The 20,219-nt window shown below is 38.4% G+C and overlaps 1 protein-coding gene across 2 annotated transcripts; it reads right to left on the reverse strand.

Moving 5' to 3' along the window:
- Window positions 1-476: 476 nt before the first annotated feature.
- NOL11 (nucleolar protein 11) lies at window positions 477-18,222 on the reverse strand. Of its 2 annotated transcripts, none has more exons than XM_005858677.2 (18): window positions 17,972-18,222; window positions 16,519-16,632; window positions 16,344-16,400; window positions 15,121-15,269; window positions 12,603-12,660; window positions 12,143-12,287; window positions 10,348-10,536; window positions 8,201-8,277; window positions 6,278-6,401; window positions 5,744-5,826; window positions 4,484-4,558; window positions 3,856-4,040; window positions 3,579-3,704; window positions 3,199-3,369; window positions 2,524-2,602; window positions 1,628-1,720; window positions 1,052-1,159; window positions 477-888 (listed from the first exon to the last, which is right to left on the reverse strand). In XM_005858677.2, exons 1-18 carry the CDS (start codon window positions 18,110-18,112, stop codon window positions 772-774), a joined length of 2,091 nt encoding a protein of 696 aa, XP_005858739.1. In that variant the 5' UTR covers window positions 18,113-18,222; the 3' UTR covers window positions 477-771. The 2 variants fall into 2 exon arrangements, with proteins under 2 accessions (XP_005858739.1, XP_005858738.1); XM_005858676.2 differs by having other exon boundaries at window positions 3,199-3,429.
- Between the last annotated feature and the right edge of the window lie 1,997 nt (window positions 18,223-20,219).

A 20,219-nucleotide genomic window follows, 5' to 3' on the forward strand; every position in this document is an offset into this window, starting at 1 on the left:
TGGAAGTACATAAAGAACAGGAAAAAATTGCCCTCGCCTGTTTTTCTCAGTGGTTGGCGCATTGGCCCTCGAACTGAAAGGTCCTGAATTTGATTCTGATCATTTTCACGTACCTCGGTTGCAGATTCGATCCCCGGGGCCACTCGTGCCACTCGTGGGAGGCAACAAATCGATGTGTCTCTCTCACATTGATGTTTTTCTCTGTCTCTCCCTGTCCCTTTCACTCTCCTAAAAAAATCAATGGGAAAAATATCCTCGGGTGAGGATTAACAAAAACAAAAACAGTAAAAAATGGCAGAAGATAAGCCCCTGCCTCTGCAAGCATGGTTCCCCACCCTGAGTGTGGACCTGACTGCTGCTGTCGGCTATGAGCACAGAGGAGCCGGGACAGCTTCTGACACTGACAACATTACATTCTTCCTAGAATCAGTGTTTCAATGCTGATTTTTTAAATAAAAGAACTATTTAAAACATACGGTAAGAAATTAGACTTTTATAAGTATCACAAATAAGTTTACTTAAAATTAGCTCAGTTACATATTTTTTAAAAGTTTCAGAACTTTCCCTCCAACGTCCATAAACCAGGATAGGTTTGCATGAGACCTCCAGTCCACCCTAGGAGCATCAGTAAGTGATGGTCTAGGTACTCTGACACATTTCTCTTGTCACTGAAAGACAGTCACAGACAAAACACATCTCTTGCCTGGATGAGTAGGAAGAATTCACTTTTAAAGAGCTTCATAAAACGTCTATGAAAGAGAACTGGTAATATCAAAAGAGTTCCAGCACTTCAATTGAATATAATTCTCTATTATTCTTTTCTTGATTCAATTTCTGTAGCTCACGAAAACTTACTTCAATCTTGTTGAGCTCGGAACAAATGCATATCTAGAGAAAAAAGTTTCAGAATAACTTTTACTATCACTCTACATATGAACAAGCCCTCAATTATTACTTATAACTATTTCAAGAAAAAAGTTTAAGAATAAATTTTAATTCAGGTGATACTTGGGTACAAAATGAATTCAGTATAGATCAAATTATCACACACCTGAGATTTCACAAACTTGTAAAGACTTAACAGTAGACTTTTGGCTTCTGGTATCATTACCACAACAGTAAAATTAGCATCTAGAAGTAGGCATATCCAATCCATAATCTGAAAGTAAACAGGAAAATAAAAATTAAGATTTTAAACTTAATTTTAGGTTGATTCATTTCCTAATATCCATGATTATATCAAACAGTTATAACTCTTCCTTACAAATACCTGATAATTTTAGTTTAGAGATAAAAGAATTTCTAAACAATATAAAAAGGCTCTTTTATGCCTTTTTTTAAAAAATCCTCACCTGAGAATATTTTTCCCATTGATTTTCAGAGAGTGGAAGTGAGAGAGGGAGAGAGAGAAACATAGATGTGAAAGAGACACATTGATTGGCTGCCTCCTGCAGTGCCCAACCAGGGCTGGAGGGAATCAAACCTGCAACCCAGGTTGAAGAAGAAAGTTCATATGGACTAAGAGACAAGGAGAAATCAGTTACTGAATTCCAGGTTCTGACACTATATATAAACGAAATAAACAGAATTTCCCCAGCACCGAATAAAAATTAAAAAATGATCTCACCTGGTTTAGGGTTGGAGGGTGTATTCCAGGAAGAGTCATAGTAGCATTTTCACTACACTTCAAATAAAGAAAATACAAATACTGGAGAAATAGCTGGGTCGGGGGGAAAAAAGGACAATTTATCACTTGGATAGAAATATGTTCTCTATATGGAAAGCTAAGAGAGACTGAAAGGAATTTTAAGAGGCTACTGAATTTTACTATCTAATGACACAAAAATAAATAAAACTGCAGTCCCTGCCATCAATGAGGAGATCATCTGGTTTGGGAGGGGTGGGTAGGGAGTTTATTTACAAATAATAAGTAGAGAAGAGAGAATCCTTCTTTGGGCAATTTTTTTTAATAGTGTATAACTTAGATCAGTGGTTCTCAACTTTCCTAATGCCACGACCCTTTAATACAGTTCCTTATGTTGTGGTGATCCCCAACCATAAAATTATTTTCGTTGCTACTTCATAACTGTAATTTTGCTACTGTTATGAATCATAATGTAAATATCTGATATGCAGGATGTATTTTCATTGTTACAAATTGAACATAAAGCATAGTGATTAATCACAAAAACAATATGTAATTATATATGTGTTTTCAGATGGTCTTAGGCGACCCCTGTGAAAGGATCGTTCGACCCCCAAAGGGGTTGCGACCCACAGGTTGAGAACCGCTGACTCAGATGGATTAACCTGGCCTTCAGGGTTGGCACCAGGACCATGTCAACGTCTGCCAACCAAAAATCTCTCTGATCTCCTAGACACAATTTTCACAATGAGGGGTGTGGAACCTCTTATTCACATGAATGAAGTTGATATCCTTTTGAATGCCCTAAAAGCTGGTTGGAGTGAAGGCGCAAATTTAAACCAGAAGTAAAATTCTATAGGATTTATAAAAACACTCACAGTGATATGTTGTGCTGGGATGTCTTTCAAATGAGGCAGAAGAAATGTTTCACTATATGCTGAATGAAGAACTGCATTTCTACTTAGGAATAAAGGAAAATCTTATACCAATTAATAAAGGCTTTTCTACTAAAAGTATGAATAATTCCCTTTCCCAATAATTTTTAAAAATTTATATGAAAGTTTTACTTTTCTAGAAGAGTTCTACCACTGAACATCCTCCTAATCACTAGAGAGTGGTATTTACTCAGAATACCAACTTTAGAATTGAAGAGTATAGCTTCTGACATAAGAAAACACATTTAAGTAAGTTGTTTCAGCATAGCAATGAATGTAATCCATTTTCAAGCAGGAACTAAAAAAACCCCTGAAAAACAAACAAACAAACAACAATAACAACAAAACCCACCCTGGGTTTTTGGTCAGTTCGTTAGTGTTGGCCCAATAGACCAAGGTTGCCAGTTTGGTCCCTGGTCAGGGCACATACAAGAATCAACCAATGAATACATAAATAAGTGGAACAACAAGTCGAGGTGTTTGTTTCTCTCTCCCCACCCCCTTAAAATCAATTTTTAAAAATCACTTTAAATTATCTAATCATTCCTTAGTTATTGCTTGGCATTTGACTATACCCCCCAAAAGAGACAATACAAAGAAAACTATCTCAAAGGATACAGGAGAGCTGCTCTTTTTGGTATTACAGGGCACGAAGTGGTCTCCTCTATTGTGTTCTGAGGCTTTTCACTTAACTCTTTATCACAGTTATCACAATTATCTTCTTCAGGATTGAAGCCATTTTGAAGAATTCCCGTTTGCTCTTCCATCTGCTCTTCTTGTACAGCATCACTGTAGTCAGAAACTGACTCCATATTAACATCTGTTTCTTGAAGACTGTCATCACCAATGCTATCATGTTAATTGAAAGAAATTAAGTCTTATCGCTCTTTGAACTTACTGGAAAATTTTTCATTTTCTAAGCATTCAGTTTTAGAAATCAAACAACACAATAGATTAAAAATGCAGTGAAAGAAGGGGACCATTGGCTTATAACTTACCTCAAGAACATTTTTAAGCAAGCACAGGTGACTGCTTCAGGAATGTCAGGGAACTGCTGAAGACAGAGCTGCAACATCTGTACATCTGTCTTTTCTAATGCAACTTCCATTAAGCCTGGGCACAAGCTAAGAAAAGAAAACATGTATCATCTTTATATATTAAGAAAAATCTCAACTGCAAATAATTTATAAGGTTTTTCAGAGCATGGAAATTAGAACTATAAGAAACAAGGTAAAAAAAAGTTATGCACGTAAAGTTTGGTGTGCAAACGTTTACCTGTAAGAAAGCACATGCATCTGGATAAGCTGCATCAGAGAGTTCCGAGGATAAAATGATGGTTCTGTTTTACATCTTCCCAGAAGTCCTATTACTATGTCCCCAATAACAGTATGAAAGTCAGGTGTCCGCTTAATAGCCAAAAATTTACGTAGTTCCATTTCAATGTGTTTTTCTGAATCTTTCTGAAAGGTCAGATTTAAAGAGTTCAGTCTGGTACATTAATAAATGTCACTCTGAACTTAAAGGTTCCCTAGCTCAACATTTTCTTAAGTCACTAACGGCATCCATGCATTTCTGTGAAAATGGACTTGACAATTTGCTGCACAAAGACAAATGGCAAAGAAAAAAAAATTCAAGGGTTTAGAAATAAAAATCTTTAAGAGGATCAATTATAAATATTCAATGCAAAGCTGAATGAGATACTGATGAGAGCACCACCATCACACAAAATGCTTAGCAAGTCAAATAAGCCAAAATATTGGGTCACTGAAAATCTTAAGGTACTATACAAGTGTTAGGTTAGCTATAGCTATAAAAATGATTATAAAAATAAGATAGAATGAAAAGTAAGTAGGATTTCTTTTAACAACTTGACTTTTCTTATTTCTAATATTTTTTCATTTACCTTTATCGTTGATAAAAGTTGCTGGGATGCTGGAACTTCTGGCTGTACACTTGCTTCAATTTTCCTTCTCCTTAACTATAATTAAGTAAATTGATTAGGATCTCAAAATAATTTAAAAATTCCAATATACATTTAGAAGAATATAAAACATCCCAAAGAGACTAGCAAACTTATGTTCTAATCACAAAGGTTTTTTTAATAATTTAATTTTGTTATAGTGAAAAGTTGGTTTATTTAAGCTTTTAACTTTTTTTTTTTCAGAGAGGAAGGGAGAGGGATAGAAAGTTAGAAACATCGATGAGAGAGAAACACCGATCAGCTGCCTCCTGCACACCCCCTACTGGGGATGTGCCCGCAACCAAGGTAGGTACATGCCCTTGACCGGAATCAAACCTGGGACCCCTGAGTCCGCAGGCTAACGCTCTATCCACTGAGCCAAACCGGTTAGGGCAAAATGTCTAATACTTTTAAGATTTTTTTTATTAAAATTTTTTTAAAAAATTTATTTATTGATTTTAGAGAGAGAGAGGTAGGGAGAGGGGGCAAGAGGGGAAGGATGGGGGAGGGGGTCAGATAGAGAGAGATGGGGATTGATTTGTTGTTCCACTCATTTATGCCTTCACTGGTTGACTCTTGTATGTACGTTGTCCAGGGTTTGAACCCACAACTTTGGCCTATGAATATAATCCATAGGGATGATGTTCTAACTAATTGAGCTATCTGGTCAGGGCAGTTTTTTGTGTTTTAAACATAAAATAAAACCTTTATACTCAGGAAGGTATTTTACTAATTGCGAATTGGTCCATTTTCACACCTGGATCTTACCTAAAAACATGCCCATGAAAATTAACTACTAGATAACGTGTGTCAGTTTTGGATAAAGGCTGTAGGGTTATTGAGTTCAAGATTTAAATTGCCCCATCATGCCCTACGGTATGGCTCAGTGGTTGAGCGTTGACCTATGAACCAAGAGATCGCGGTTCGATTCCCAGTCAGAGCACATGACCTGGTTGTGGGCTAGGTCCCCAGTAGGGGTATGTAGGAGACAGCCGATCAATGATTCTCTCACATCATTGATGTTTCTCTCTCTCTCCCTCCTTCTCCCTGCCTCTCTGAAATTAATAAAAACATATTTTAAACTGCCCCATCATTAAAATCAAAACTGTAAGAGCTGTACAGATACAAATCATTAAAATAATTCAGCCTTTTCCCATTTTATAATATTTGCACTAATATTTGTATTTCGATGACCAAACTTACAATTCTCTTTGATGGCTCTGCGTTCTGGGATCCAAGTCCCTGAGAGGTTTCCCAATTTACAAAATGAGGCATGGTCTGAGTGCCTAAGAAAATAAAAAATACACAATTTCTAGCATTCTTTGACCTATGGTGTTTACTCAACCAAACAATCAAAGAAAAAACAACCACCACTTATGCACAATTTAAGAGAGGCTTGTCCATTTAATTTTACCGATAAACCCAGGTAAGTACGTCACAGTATATTAAAAGGCTATGTGTCCAGCAACATTAAGCCAACAGATGAGACTGGTGGTAAACCAGGGAGGGTAGAGGTATTCATGATTTTGTCTGGGGGACTCTCCCCTTTCCCCAAAAGTCAGAAGAACACTGATGTTCAAAACCACAGTGTAGCTCTTAAGCCTGTGGCAATACCTGTAATGTGGACTGTTCCCGGACAAGGAAATGCCAATAATCAGTGGCAAATTTCAACATTAAGAACAGACTCTATAAATTGATGGCTGTTTATATTAATCAAACAAACTAGTAAGTTCCTACCTGGATCTTGACCATGCTTGAGTTTTCCAAGAGCACCTGCTAATGATGACATTTCACACTTGTATGGAATCACAGTTAGAATTTTTCCATGTAGCATAAATAAATGTTCCCCATAATACCAAAGCTACAAAAAAAGTTATAAAAATGTAATCATTTTTTCCCACTTCTATGATCTGATTCAACAAAGTCATATAATTTATAACAATAATTTATGGTGTGAGCCATCTTAATAGAACACAAAAGGACATGATAAAGTTAAGCAACTTTTCAGAACAATCCCATGTACAACTTATTAATTGGGTAGGTTTACATAGTTCTTACTTTTGCCGATGTCTGAATGATGCATAAAATTTAAAAGATACTCTTGACTCATAAAAATCTGACTGATATTATACGTTAAGTATTTAAAATTAACATTGTCACTATTACACATCTATTAACATGATAAATATTACCAAAGCAACTGTAACATGGGCACACTGTAAGATGTACTAAGTAAAAAGGACAGAATTTAATAGAATCTAATGATTCGAATTATAAAATTGTAAAAATGTGTATATCAACAAAAAACTCATGGGAACATGAAAATCAAAACTAAGTTTGTTAAAGTAGTGAAATTGTGAGTGGTTAATTTTGTTAAAATTATTTTTTTAAATAAACTAGAATTAAATTGTATGCTGAGAAATATAGTTTCCTCATTCTAGAATTACAATTATCAATAAATCCTATTATCTTGAGTTACATATAAATAATCACTTACTAAACAACTAACATTCATTGAGCACCTTTGCTAGACAGTGAAGACACAACAGAGAATAAAACAGACAAGGACCCCTGAGCCTCTGGAAGTTTAGTCTAGTTTGCTAAATTGTTAATTCGTTAAGAATTTTTCAAAAAGTTTATTTTTCTTGATTTCAGAGAGGAAGGGGGAGGGAGAGAGAGATAGAAACATCAATGATGAGAGAGAATTATTGATCGGCTGCCTCCTGCATGCCCCACACTGGAGATTGAGCCCACAAATTGGGCATGTGCCCTGACTGGGAATCAAACCCTGACCTCCTGGTTCATAGGTTGATGCTCAACCACTGAGTCATGCCAGCTGGGCTCTTAAAGTATTCTTTTTTTTTTTTTAAATATATTTTATTGATTTTTACAGAGAGAAAGGGAGAGGGATAGAGAGTTAGAAACATTGATGAGAGAGAAACATCGATCAGCTGCCTCCTGCACACCCGCCACTGGGGATGTGCCCACAACCAAGTACATGCCCTTGACCGGAATCGAACCTGGGACCCTTCAGTACACAGGCCGACGCTCTATCCACTGAGCCAAACCAGTCAGGGCTCTTAAAGTATTCTTATGTAATTCCATAATAATGTTTAACATAAACGTAACAGACCAAGTTATTACGAAAACTAACATGTAACAGAGATATGTTAAAAAAAAGAACTATAAAAGGGTATAGTTCAAAATACAAAAGTAAAAAGACAAAACCAGCCTAGCAGGCATGGCTTAGTGATTGGGCTTCGACCTATGAACCAGGAGATCATGGTTTGGTTCCCAGTCAGGGCACATGCCTGGGTTGTGGGCTTGATCCCCAGTGTGGCACATGCAGGAGGCAGCAGATCAATGACTCTCCTTCATTATTGATGTTTCTATCTCTCTCTCGCTCTCTCTTCCTCTCTGAAATCAATTTAAGAAAAAAAAGACCAAACCAAAGAGCAGCTAAAATCCAAAATAATTTAATGACTAGTTAATTGTTCTCCCTGATCTAAAACTAGCTATAATTTAGTCTTACATAAGGAAAACTAGTAAAACAACCAAATTAAATATAATCTTTCAGGTTAAAAAAACATTTAGAACAAAGAGGTCTCTTCATTAGGAACAAAAAATAACTTGAAAAAATTCCCAAGTGCAAAAACTTACTTGACCACTGGTACCTTGTGGTAATTCTTTTGAAATCTGCAGTGTTTGAAATTTTGTGTTCCATATGGAGAGGCATTCTGTGAAAAAAAGAGAAATTCAGAATAGTCCCAAGAATAAATAAATATATGATGCCTTGTGGGAGGGACAAGGGATGAGTCATAGTTAAACACACAAGTTTTGCTTTATTGAGTAATGACAACAGTGATTGCCACCAAAATTTAAAGGAATTACACCTCATGAAAAGAAGAATGCACATGTGTGGGGGCAGCGCATATATAAGTTATCTGTGTACTTCTCCCTCAATTTTGCTATAAACCTTCAATTGCCCAAAAATATAAAGTCTTTTTAAAAAATATATATTTCTTTATTGATTTCAGAGAGGAAGGGAGAGGGAGAGATAGATAAAACATCAACGATGAGAGAGAATCACTGATCAGCTGCCTCCTGCACACCCCTACTGGGGATTGAGCCCGCAACCCAGGCATGTGCCCTTGACTGGAATCGAACCTGGGACCCTTCAGTCCGCAGGCTGACGCTCTATCCACTGAACCAAGATGGCTAGGGCTAAAGTCTTTTTTTTTTTTAATTTTTAAATTTTTTATTGCTTAAAGTATTACAAAGGGTATTACATATGTGTCCTTTTTTCCCCCCCGCCCCTGCCACTCCCGCCCCCCAACCCTCTCTGGCCTTCCCGCTGCAGTTTGACAATCAGTTTGAGGCAGCTCTGCCTCTGTATCTATTATTGTTCAAAAGTTTGTAATGGTCTTTATTATCCATGAATGAGTGAGATCATGTGGTATTTTTCCTTCATTGACTGGCTTATTTCACTTAGCATAATGCTCTCCAGCTCCATCCATGCCGTTGCAAATTGTAAGAGTTCCTTCTTTTTTACAGCAGCATAGTATTCCATCGTGTAGATGTACCACAGTTTTCTAATCCATTCATCTACTGATGGGCACTTAGGCTGTTTCCAGATCTTAGCTATGGTGAATTGTGCTGCTATGAACATATGGGTGCATATATCCTTTCTGATTGGTGTTTCTGGTTTCTTGGGATATATTCCTAGAAGTGGGATCACAGGGTCAAATGGGAGTTCCATGTTTTGTTTTTTGAGGAAACTCCATAGCTAAAGTCTTAATAATAACAATATGCTGGTATGGAAAGGTCTCTATGATATCTCAGGTTAAGATACAACTCTAACAGTAGTTACTGTTTTTTTTTTGCTGCGTAGAGCATGAACCAGAAAGAGGAAGGAGGGGGGTTGAGAGAGAGAAGCACAGCATAGTAAAATGGTTAAGAGCCAGGACTTAAGAGGGGTGAGGTACATGGCATATTAGAGTCAATCTGCTTGGGCTGAATCCTAGTTCACGACTTAATTACCTAACACCTAAGTTTCCTGACTTGTGAAATAGGGATGATAAGTGTACTTTTTCTCAAAAGTTTGTTGGAAGGTAACATGATACAAATAATGAGATAATTTAAGTAAAATGCCTGGCACATAGCCATGCTATCACTAGTAGTGCCTGTAAGTAGGAGGAACTTAACAAAGTACACCGGTGAGGATGGGCATATCAAGTTTATAGTCAACAGGGAGCCTGGCCTGAATAAAGCAGAGGGTTCTTGCTGTGAAGTTAGGAGAAGAGACCGGGAAAGGTGAATGGGTCTAGTGTGAGGAGACCTGAGTGATACACAACAGATTCTGAGTTTTATAGTATAGGTGGAGAGACCCCAATCTTGCACTGGCCAGGAAAAACTGGGTCTTTCATGATAGACTCTAAGTCTGTGTGTGTGCAGGGGTGTTTGGGGGTAAGGTGATGATGAGAATCCTGCTCTGAAGTGACAGAAATAAAAAAGCATAGTAGTTCCCAAATTTCAAGCTGGCCAAGTCCAGTGGATTTCTATTCTGTGTAAATGTGGCCAAGCTATGAATTTTATGCTCTAGGTAAGGCTTACCAATGTTTCAAATGCCCATGGGTTGGCATTGACACCTGCAGTTTTTATTTCTTTAAGACATGAGTCATGAGCAAAGTAGTGATGCAAGGAAATGTTTTTGAAAGATTAACAAGTGCAAGATGAAAGTCAAAGTCCTATAGGTACACTGTGAAGGAAAAATCCAAAGAACTTCTAATTGATTTGCTTTTAGTTACCCTTAGAAGCTGGTAGCGGTGGTCCCAGGACTGCTACGTGATCTTGATCCAGGACACTGAGTGCATTTCGAGCATTTCCAGACACGACAGTCTTGAGCAACAGTGATCTAACTACCCTCTGATGTTGATTTTTTTCTGGGTCACTCGGATGTATTGGTATCAAGGTTTCATATATACATCCATCTGAGCCTGTTGAAAACAAGTATCTGTTGTTTAATATTGGATAAAGAACAAATTTATAATAGTTAAATGTATGTACTAGGTTGTTTATAATATTTTATCAATTTTGATACAGGATCCAACCAGAAAAATAAACAAATGTACCAATCACATCACTCTTTGCTTTCACTTAAAGAACATATTACAAATTTAAAATTAAGGGAGGAGTATCATTAATAAAAATTTTCATAAGAAATGTCATAATAGCCAAGAAATCAAAACTGTAAATACCTGTAATAAAATATGACAGGAGATTGTCAGGGATACAGAAAATCTAGTCACTGAAAGGATATACAGTGGGGCCTTGACTTATGAGTGTCCCGATTAACGAGTTTTTCGAGATACGAGCCGTCTCTCGGCCGATTTTTTGCTTTGAGTTGTGAGCTAAAATTCAGATACCCCACCGCTAGCTGGCGCAGCAAACGTAACAGTGAACGCCACAACATCAGCCCAACATTCAATTCATTGTAATGGTGAAAATTGATTTGACATACGAGTAATTTGAGTTACGAGCTCCGTCACGGAACGAATTAAACTCGTAAGTCAAGACCCCACTGTACCTCTCATTAGGAATAAATTAGCATTCTGGTTTATGCATCACATTTGTTACCTCATCACCCTGAAAACCATAGGAAATTGCTATTTTTTTTGTATGTCAACTAAATTTTGGCAATTCCATGTGGTTTTAGATATGTTATAGGAAGATTTTTAGGACCCTGTGGTTCAGAATCCCTACTTTAATGTTCAATAAGCTCAAATATAACTTGCAAACTTCTATTTAACAATAACTATGCCCTATAGGTTAAACTTTAAGAAAACCAGTCCCTGTCAAGCAAAGGCATTAAGCAGATTCCAATGACCTAGAAATGATAAATGAAGCATTTTTATTAATAGCTACTGAAACATTTGCAAACTGAAAAACTTCACAAAGATGTTTGTGATAATACATGTGTTCTCTAAATATTGCTCTTGTTTTTTTCCTCCCTTAACCTTCTCAAAACAACTTCAAAAGAAGCCAAAAAGGATAGTGGTAGAGTATAGCATTAGTTTTCCCCCCCCTAGGCATGACTGGGGCTATCCTTACACCATTATAAACAGGTACACTCCAAGGCATTAAAGTAATATGTAAAACACTGGTTGGCTTAGGCCTGGAGTGCTTTGTTAGTCTCCTTTAACCCACCTGCCTCCATTCAAAGAAGGGCACACTAAGTCTCAAGACTGGGGAAAAAAGAAATGGAGGGCCATTTAGTAACAATCTTAGATATTTTATGGTTCAGTAATTACTATATCAAAGAACCTGGCCTTATCATGATAAAGATTAAAGGTGATTTTTCCTTTTTTGTTAGTGTTATACTATCACTTACTGCTTATGATAAATTTAAAGACATAACATTTACCTGCAGAGAACCAATGACTTAAGCTTGACCAGACATGGCAAAGTGCAAAAAGGGAAGGTATAAATGCTTGTAAGGAAGCATGCAATGGGAAGTGCTACAGCAGAAAACTGCAAAAACAAGTACTATCCTATAATATTCCTCTACTTACAGTCACAGTAAATTCAAAGAAAAATACTTACTTAATGACATCAAAGAAATGAATTTACGACACAAAGATGCAGTAAAACTCTGTATAACAGATTTTTCTTCTTGTCCAAGTAAGAGGGTATATTTGCTTACAACACTTGAGTTAAACTTTTGTACATAAGCGAAGTAATTTCCATGCTGCAAAAAAAAAAAAAAAAAAAGTTATTTTATTTTTGAAATACTCTCATTTCAACCAACTATATTTAAATGTTAAAACCATGTTACTCCATTCTAATTACTTTAATGGGTGCTTAAAAACCTATTGTCTAATTAAATTTAAATGTTATAAAATATTTCAGTTAAACGTAGAAATATAGCCAGTAGACTCTTTAGTATTTAAAAGATACAAAATACATAATCTTCTGACAGAAATACTAAAGTCCTATTTTAGTTTTAAAAGTAATTAAGTGATTTTAAAATGTTATATACCATGGAATTAGAGATCTCACTTACTTTTTCAGTAATAAAGATTAAGGCAGGATGCCTAAATACCATGAAAAACTTTGTCCACCTAAAAAAATAAAAAGTATAAAATGCCAAATCACCAGTTGAGAGAAACATACCATCAATCTAAATTTAAGAAAATATCTTTTATATGTTTTTTAGAGAGAGAGGAGAGAGAGAGAGAGAGAAAGACATCAGAGAACACTTAATTCAGTGTTCCAAAATACAGGGTGGGGCAAATGTAGGTTTACAATTGTGGGTATAAGAAACACAAGAGTTACTCTTAATATTATTATTGTATTATTTTTCATATGAACAACTGTAAACCTACATTTGCCCCACCCTGTATATACCAGAAGGAATTAGTAGGTATTTCTCTGTCAAATGCGTCTGTGGATTAAATGCAAGTTGCTGAACTTCCCAGTCTTAAAGATAATAATGTGAGTTATAAAGTTTACAAGGGGGTAGGGTAGGGTGTGACAGTATGATGTGTTTCCCAAATTTATTGGTGCCTCTACTCTCCTCGCCCCCCTTTTTTGGTTAATCCTCACTTGAGGTTATTTTTCTACTGATTTTTAAATTTTACTTATTTATAAATATATTTTTATTATTGGTTTCAGAGAGGAAGAGAAAGAGAGAGAGAGAGAGAAACATGCATCTGACAGTGAAACACCGAATGGCTGCCTCCTGCACACCCCCTAATGGGGATGGAGCCCACAACCTGGGCATGTGGTCCGACTGGGAATCAAACAGTAACCTCCTGGTTCATAGGTCGATGCTCAACCACTGAGAAATGCCAGCAGCTTCCATTGATTTTTTTTTTTTTAGAGGAGTATAAGGGAGGGGGAAGGAGAGAACATCATCAATATGAGAGAAACACATTGATTGGTTGCCTCCCACACATGCCCCAAACAGGGCTGGGGATCAAGTCTGCAACTGAGGTACTTGCCCTTGATTGGAATCAAATCCAGCACCCTTCAGTCTGCAGGCCATCACTCTAACAACAGAATCAAACCAGCTAAGGACCCCCTCCCTTTTTGAGAGTAATTTTTTGGGACTAGCATTCAGAGAAAAACATTAGCATCTCAACTGCCTTCTTAAAGTGACAGTGGGAACTTAGGCACAGGAGTGTGAAAAGGGCTTGTAACCAAGACTGCATGGCCAGTTTCTCGCAAAATGGCTATTAACCCAAATCCCCTACCTATATATTTTTCCCAGTTGCTCACACTTCAAGGGAAGTCCAAGATAGAGCTAACTGGTCATTGTCCACACTGTTCACTAAGTACAGGCCTTTGCTTTGACTTTTAGAAAGTTTGATTCAGGTGGACCTGGAGAGCAAGTTAACTTAACAGGAAATGTGATAAAATAATGGGGATTAGAAAGAGATGAAATCATGATATTTCCTGCTATCATTTGGGTGATTCATTTTCTTGATTTTGTTCCAGGATCTGGGAAAGCAGATGGGCGCAAAACACTATCGTTTCACTAACAAGCTGCACATTTCCTCAGGGGCAAGGGTTCTAACTATGCCAGTCAAGGCAATATGACAGAAACAAAGATTATTTTGGTGTGAGATTACCCACTTCATCTTCAAATAACTGACTATCCAGTTTTCTGTCATCAGAACAGACTCATATGATCTTAGTTTCCTCAGTCATCTATCACCCTAGAGCAGCGGTTCTCAACCTGTGGGTTGTGACCCCTTTGCGGGGGTCGAACGACCCTTTCACAGGGGTCGCCTAAGACCATCGGAAAACACATATATAATCACATATTGTTTTTGTGATTAATCACTATGCTTTAATTATATTCAATTTGTAACAATGAAATTGGGGGTCACCACAACATGAGGAACTGTATTAAAGGGTCGTGGCATCAGGAAGGTTGAGAACCACTGCCTTAGAGGGTTTTGAGGTATGTTATTGCAGCCAACGTTTTATAAGTGTTGTTTTTTTTTAAAATATATTTTATTGATTTTTTACAGAGAGGAAGGGAGAGGGATAGAGAGTCAGAAACATTGATGAGAGAGAAACATCGACCAGCTGCCTCGTCACACCCCCCCACTGGGGATGTGCCCGCAACCAAGGTACATGCCCTTGACCGGAATCGAACCTGGGACCCTTCAGTCCACAGGCCGACGCTCTATCCACTGAGCCAAACCGGCCACGGCTAAGTGGTTTTTAATTAGGCTTTTATTATGTTCAAAACCAAAAATAATTTTTGAAAAAAATCCTCACCTGAGGATATGTTTTCACTGATTTTAGAAAGAGTACGGAAGGGAGAGAGAAAAACATTGATGTGAAACATCGATTGGTTGCCTCCTGTACACGCCCCAGCTGGGATGGAACCCACAACCCGGGTATGTGCCCAAGACCTTTCGGTGCACAGGACGACATTCCAACCAACTGAACCTCCCAGCCAGGGCTAACCAAAATGCTTTTTAACAAAGCAATCAGCGTTATAAAAAAAAACATGCAAAGTGCCTTTTCATTTTGGTAAAAATTCACTTACAAGTATTAGAACTTACTTAATCACTTCTTCATCAGAGATAACAGTTTCAATTTTCTGCTGGGGCTCTGCAAGCAAGGCCTCTAAACCACGAACGGCACCTTCCTTGAATAACACCAAGGGTTCTGTCCCTGGTATCGAAAGTATTCTATATACCTCAGCTGACAACTACGAAAACATAAGAATATTTTAATTTTTATTCTAAACCAATTGCCATCTAATAGAATAAAGACATTTAGAGAAGGCTTATTTTTAAGAACTGATGTTTTCATTTTGATTCAATTGTTTTATAACTATGTATGGTTTCAAAGTCAAATCTACAACATAAATTACATACAGAAGTCTAACTTTTGCTCCTATCTGTCTACCCTGTTCCCTGCTCTCCCCCTTAAGTAATCATTTTTATTCATTTTTAGTTTATCCTTCCATTGTGAATACTGGAGGTTAGGCTACAGCCAAAACTGGAGGTAGGGAGCAGTACAAAGAGAGCCACTAATAAGCGATTCTGGAGCTAAAGACTGATGCCATAATTACAATCATAGCCTGCAAGCCCAAGAAAAGAAGTTAATCCCACTGCATAAAATTCAGGACCATGTCACTGCAAGGTAAATGGAAAGCCTGGAACCAGGGAACAGCACAGTCAGCAGGCTAGACGTTTCAAGGGTTCAGGCAACAACTGCCATTTATATCTGAATCAGCTCTATTATGAGCTACTTCTAAAATGTGCCAATTATAATTAGAGTTAGACATTTAGAAATAGAAGGAACTTTCTAGATTAACCTAATTTGAGATACTCATTTTATAAGGAAGAAGAAGTTATTTAACACACTTTAGGTCATTAGTAAAAAAGGCAGTTAGTCACAGTTCTTTTTCAATGCATTATGTGCCACTCTTAAAATATAACATGCACAAAATTTGCAGGGTTTATTTTACCTATTTTAAGAAAGGCACAGTGAAACTGTTCTCACAAGGGACACACCACAAACATCTAAACTCATGGAAATAACTACAAATGTATCATTCAGGAGGTATTTAAATCCTTAACCTCATGGGATAAGGAAGTTTATATTTTGTAACATCAACTCATAAACTGAGCCATGTAAGATAACTAGAATGAGAAACTATTATAAGCTTTATGCTCACATTCACAGATGCACTAAGATAAACAACCTGCTACAACAATACAAATTATTCCATCTCGCCAATAAGCTAATAAATATGCTGGAAAATCCAAAGACTTACTGTAGCTTTAAATACTTTATCCAGGTTTACATCTTCATTAGTCCATAATCTCAAAACCTTAAATTAAAACATATAAGTAAGAAAAGTATCCCAATGCTCGTTTACATATAATAAACACGAAGTTAATAAATGAACACGTTGTGTTTTATATGTATATAAAAGTTTTAAAACTCACCTTGCTATCGTGTACAACAATATATTCTCCAGTTTGAAAGTTGCACACAGCTGGACACGTTATAACTTGACCTTGTTTCACTGACCAGCTCCCCAAAGGTTTCTGATCTGAAACCTAGTAAAATTAACATACAATATTTAAAAAGCCAGTTTGACTATAAAAGCAATCAAGTTTATAGTTAAAATGATGGTATTCAAAAGATTTCCTACATCAAAAAAAAATAGTCACAAAAAGACAAATACGGTATGATTCCACCTCAGACAGAGAGAGTGAATGGTGGCCGCCGGGGCTGGGAGAATGGGCAGTCATTGCTCAATAGGTACGAAGTTTCATATTTGCACCATGAAAAGAGTTTTCCAGACACGGATGGTGGTGATGGCTGCCCAGCAAGGTGAATGCACTTAATTTAATACCCTGAACTGTATGCTTTAAGACAGTTAATTTTATCATGTGTATTTTCCCACAACTAAAAATATAAAAAACTTTTACAAAGTAGTTAAAATGAAAATATAAACAACAGTACATTAAAAAAAAATTATCCCATTGTGCCTTTGAGCAGAAGCATGGGAAATTAAGCAGGAGTAGCTAACAGCCATTATATTCCTATGCAGGAATTGCAAAATTTCAAGTCCACTTGACAGTTCAGGTAAAAACCAACGGTGTCATCAGAAGAGTCAAAACAAGCAAATAGCTTGGAAACTGCAACTTGTTCCCAAAACCTCAAAGTAGATTACCTAGCTTCTCAAACACACGGAAAACTATACTCTGCGACCCAGGGGAAAAAAAATTACGCGATCAGTAAAAATAAAGCTGCTTAAAAGGTGTGCCTTCAGGCTTTAGGATGAAAAGGGGGCGGGGCGTGTAGATTTCCCCAGACTCAACCCCAGGATTTACAGCGTGGAGTTAGGTGGCAACAGATTTCTCGCAATCAAGGTTCCCATCAAGATACTAAGGAAGCAAAAAATAAAAATAATAAAAATCCACAAAACTTTCCCCCCGAGGGGCTAAGTGTATGGACACAGGGATAAACCAGTTCCCACCATGTCCGTCACCCTCTCCCGCCCGACTATCTCCGTTCCGACACTTCAGGGGGCAGAGGGGTGACAGAGACCCCAGGAAGGGGGTTGCAAGGCCATCTCCCTCCGGGGACTCAGCAAACGCACAGGCTTCCTTTCCTTTTCGAGTCCGGTCCACGTGCACTTAGACGCTTTGCAGCATGCAACTCAGAACATGCCTCTCTCTCCAGGAAAACCACCAATCGAATTCTAGCCTTCCCTCAGCATTCCGGAGGGGCCGAGCTGGCTTTCCGCCAACCCCGCTAGACCACTTTTTTTCTGAAGCTGTGAGAGACCCAAGGCTCGGGCTCCGCGCTCGGCAATGGGCGAGACAGCAGCGGGGCGCTCCGGTCCCATCGCCCTCCCCTCAGAGAGGATGACGGTCCTATCGGCCTCACCTTATAGAGGATGACGGTCCTGCCGCTGTCGGTTATTAAGAACTGGTCTGTTTTGTCGCACTGCTCCACGCCTAAGAGTCCGTCAGGCCCGGCACCCAAGGGTACCGCAGACAACGTGAATTCCTCCTCCAGGGCTGCCATCTTGGGCAAACCTAGGGACCGCCGCGCATCCCTCCCGGCAGGCTTCGCGCTTTCTCTCGCGAGAACTAGGAGTCGGAATTGACGGGAAGGCACCAAAAGAGAAATGGGCCCTCGGAGCCTGCGACCTCTTACACGTGTGCTGCGTGGAGTGGGCGGGGCCTGGAGTTCGCGTGAGAATCCACCTCCCAGGCCACGCCCCAGCGAGTCCCGGATGTACTCCTGTTGGGAGAAGGGGCGGGGAAACTCGTACCTGTTGGGAGGCCGCGGTGCTTTAATGAGCTGCGGACTTGGGAGGCTGGAGGGTTGGCGTGGCAAGTGTCCGAATGTAAATTATATATTTATATTTTTACTCTAATCGAATTCCTACCACGACCTAACGGAACAGTGTAGATAAATTCTTAATAACGTGCTGCTGTACCTAAATGAGATACCTAATCCCCCAGCTTCTCAGAACGCACCAGTCTCCGCTGCCTTTCAGGCCTCCCAGGCTGTCACTTCTCTGAGCAGCAGGCGGAGGAAATCTCTAGCTCAGTGACTGTCAACCTTTTCATCTCATGGCTCACATCATCTACTGAAATTCTGTGGCATGTCAAAAAATAGATATAGTTTTGGTTTACTCACACTGGGCCGCTATTGTGTTGGCTGTTGTCTTTTAAAAAAATATTCATTTCAGAGAGGAAGGGAGAGGGCGAGAGAGATAGAAACTTCAATGATGAGGCCCCAGCCAGGTTGGCTCAGTGGATAGAGCGTCAGGTCGGCTGAAGGGTCTCGGATTCAATACCTGTCAAGGGCACGTGCATGGGTTGCGGGCTCGATCTCCAGGAGGGGGCGTGCGGGAGGCAGCCCATCAGGAAAACATTGATGTTTCTGTCTTTCTCCCCCTCTCCCTTCTTTTCTGAAATCAATAAAAAAGAAAGGAAGAAAGAAAGGAAGGAAGATCAATGATGAGAGAGAATCATCCATCAGCTGCCTCCCACGCACCCCCTACTGGGGATCAGGCCCGCAACCCGGGCATGTGCCCTGAAGGGAATCAAACAGCGACCTCCTGTGGGACTAAGGAGTCAACAGTGAAAGCTCACTCATAATATTGAATTTGTGCATTCCTTCTTCTTTGGCTTGAAGACTTTAAAACAGGGATTCGTAAACTTTGTAATTTCAAGAATCCTTTATACACTTAAAATTTATTGAGGCACATGAAGAGCTTTTGTTTATATGGGTTATATCTGTAGATATTTACTATATTGGAAATTAAAACCAAGGAATTAAAAATATGGATTTATTCTCATTTACAAAATGAGAATAATCTCATTTCATGTTAACATGAGTAACATTTTTATGAAAGACAATTTTAAAAATAATTTAGTGAGATGAGTGACATTATTGTACATTTTTGCAAATCTCTTTAATGTCTGGTTTAATAAAAGGTAACCGGATTCCCACATCTGCGTCTGCATTCAATCCATTGTGTTATGACATGTGATATAGCTTATGGACAGCTCCATTGTGCAGCAAGAAAAGGATATTTTAGTTAGGATAACTATTGGAGGCCTTTATGAGAGGGTGACTTTTAAGTAACGACACAAAGGAGAAGAGGGAGCTAATCATGTGATTAGCTGAGGCAAGAGCACTCTCAAAGCAAGTGCAAATGACTGTGGCACAAGCAGAAAGCTTTATTCCAAGGCTATTACAGTGATTGTAGTTATCCAGGTGAGAGATGATGAGGATACCATCAGAGAGGCCTTCTGGTCTACCTTGTCTAAAACAGTCCATCATTCTCTTAACTCAGCAAAATCCTTTTTAGCACAGTTAGTAATTATTTTATTTGCTTGCTCACTCACCTAGGCTCTCCCAGCAAGCTTCTGAAGGGGCCTCTGTCGGTCGTATGCACCGATGCATCCCCATTTCCTAGCAATTAGTAGGCACTCGGTAACAGTGTGCTGTGTAACAGAATGAATCACATTACATCTTGGTATTCATGGCACCAGTAATTGTATCTGCTCCATATAAAGCGTTTAATGCATTTTTGTTAAATAAAATCATGTTTCTATGGCAAGCCATTATAATAAATAGGATGTGGGCTTAAACCATTAGGACAAAGTAAGACGTA

The sequence above is a fragment of the Myotis brandtii genome, unplaced genomic scaffold (assembly GCF_000412655.1).
Source record: "Myotis brandtii unplaced genomic scaffold, ASM41265v1 scaffold120, whole genome shotgun sequence".
Taxonomy (NCBI): domain Eukaryota; kingdom Metazoa; phylum Chordata; class Mammalia; order Chiroptera; family Vespertilionidae; genus Myotis; species Myotis brandtii.

Bases quoted from the DNA above. Each gene is read 5' to 3' on its own strand.
- NOL11 (XM_005858676.2), bottom strand. From the start codon at position 18,112: ATGGCAGCCCTGGAGGAGGAATTCACGTTGTCTGCGGTACCCTTGGGT. The intron at 16,401-16,518 runs GTGAGTTTTAAA...TTTTAATTTAAG, and splicing joins TTGTTGTACACGATAGCAAG to GTTTTGAGATTATGGACTAA. The intron at 2,603-3,198 runs GTATCCTTTGAG...ATTCCTAAGTAG, and splicing joins CCAAAAAGAGCAGCTCTCCT to AAATGCAGTTCTTCATTCAG.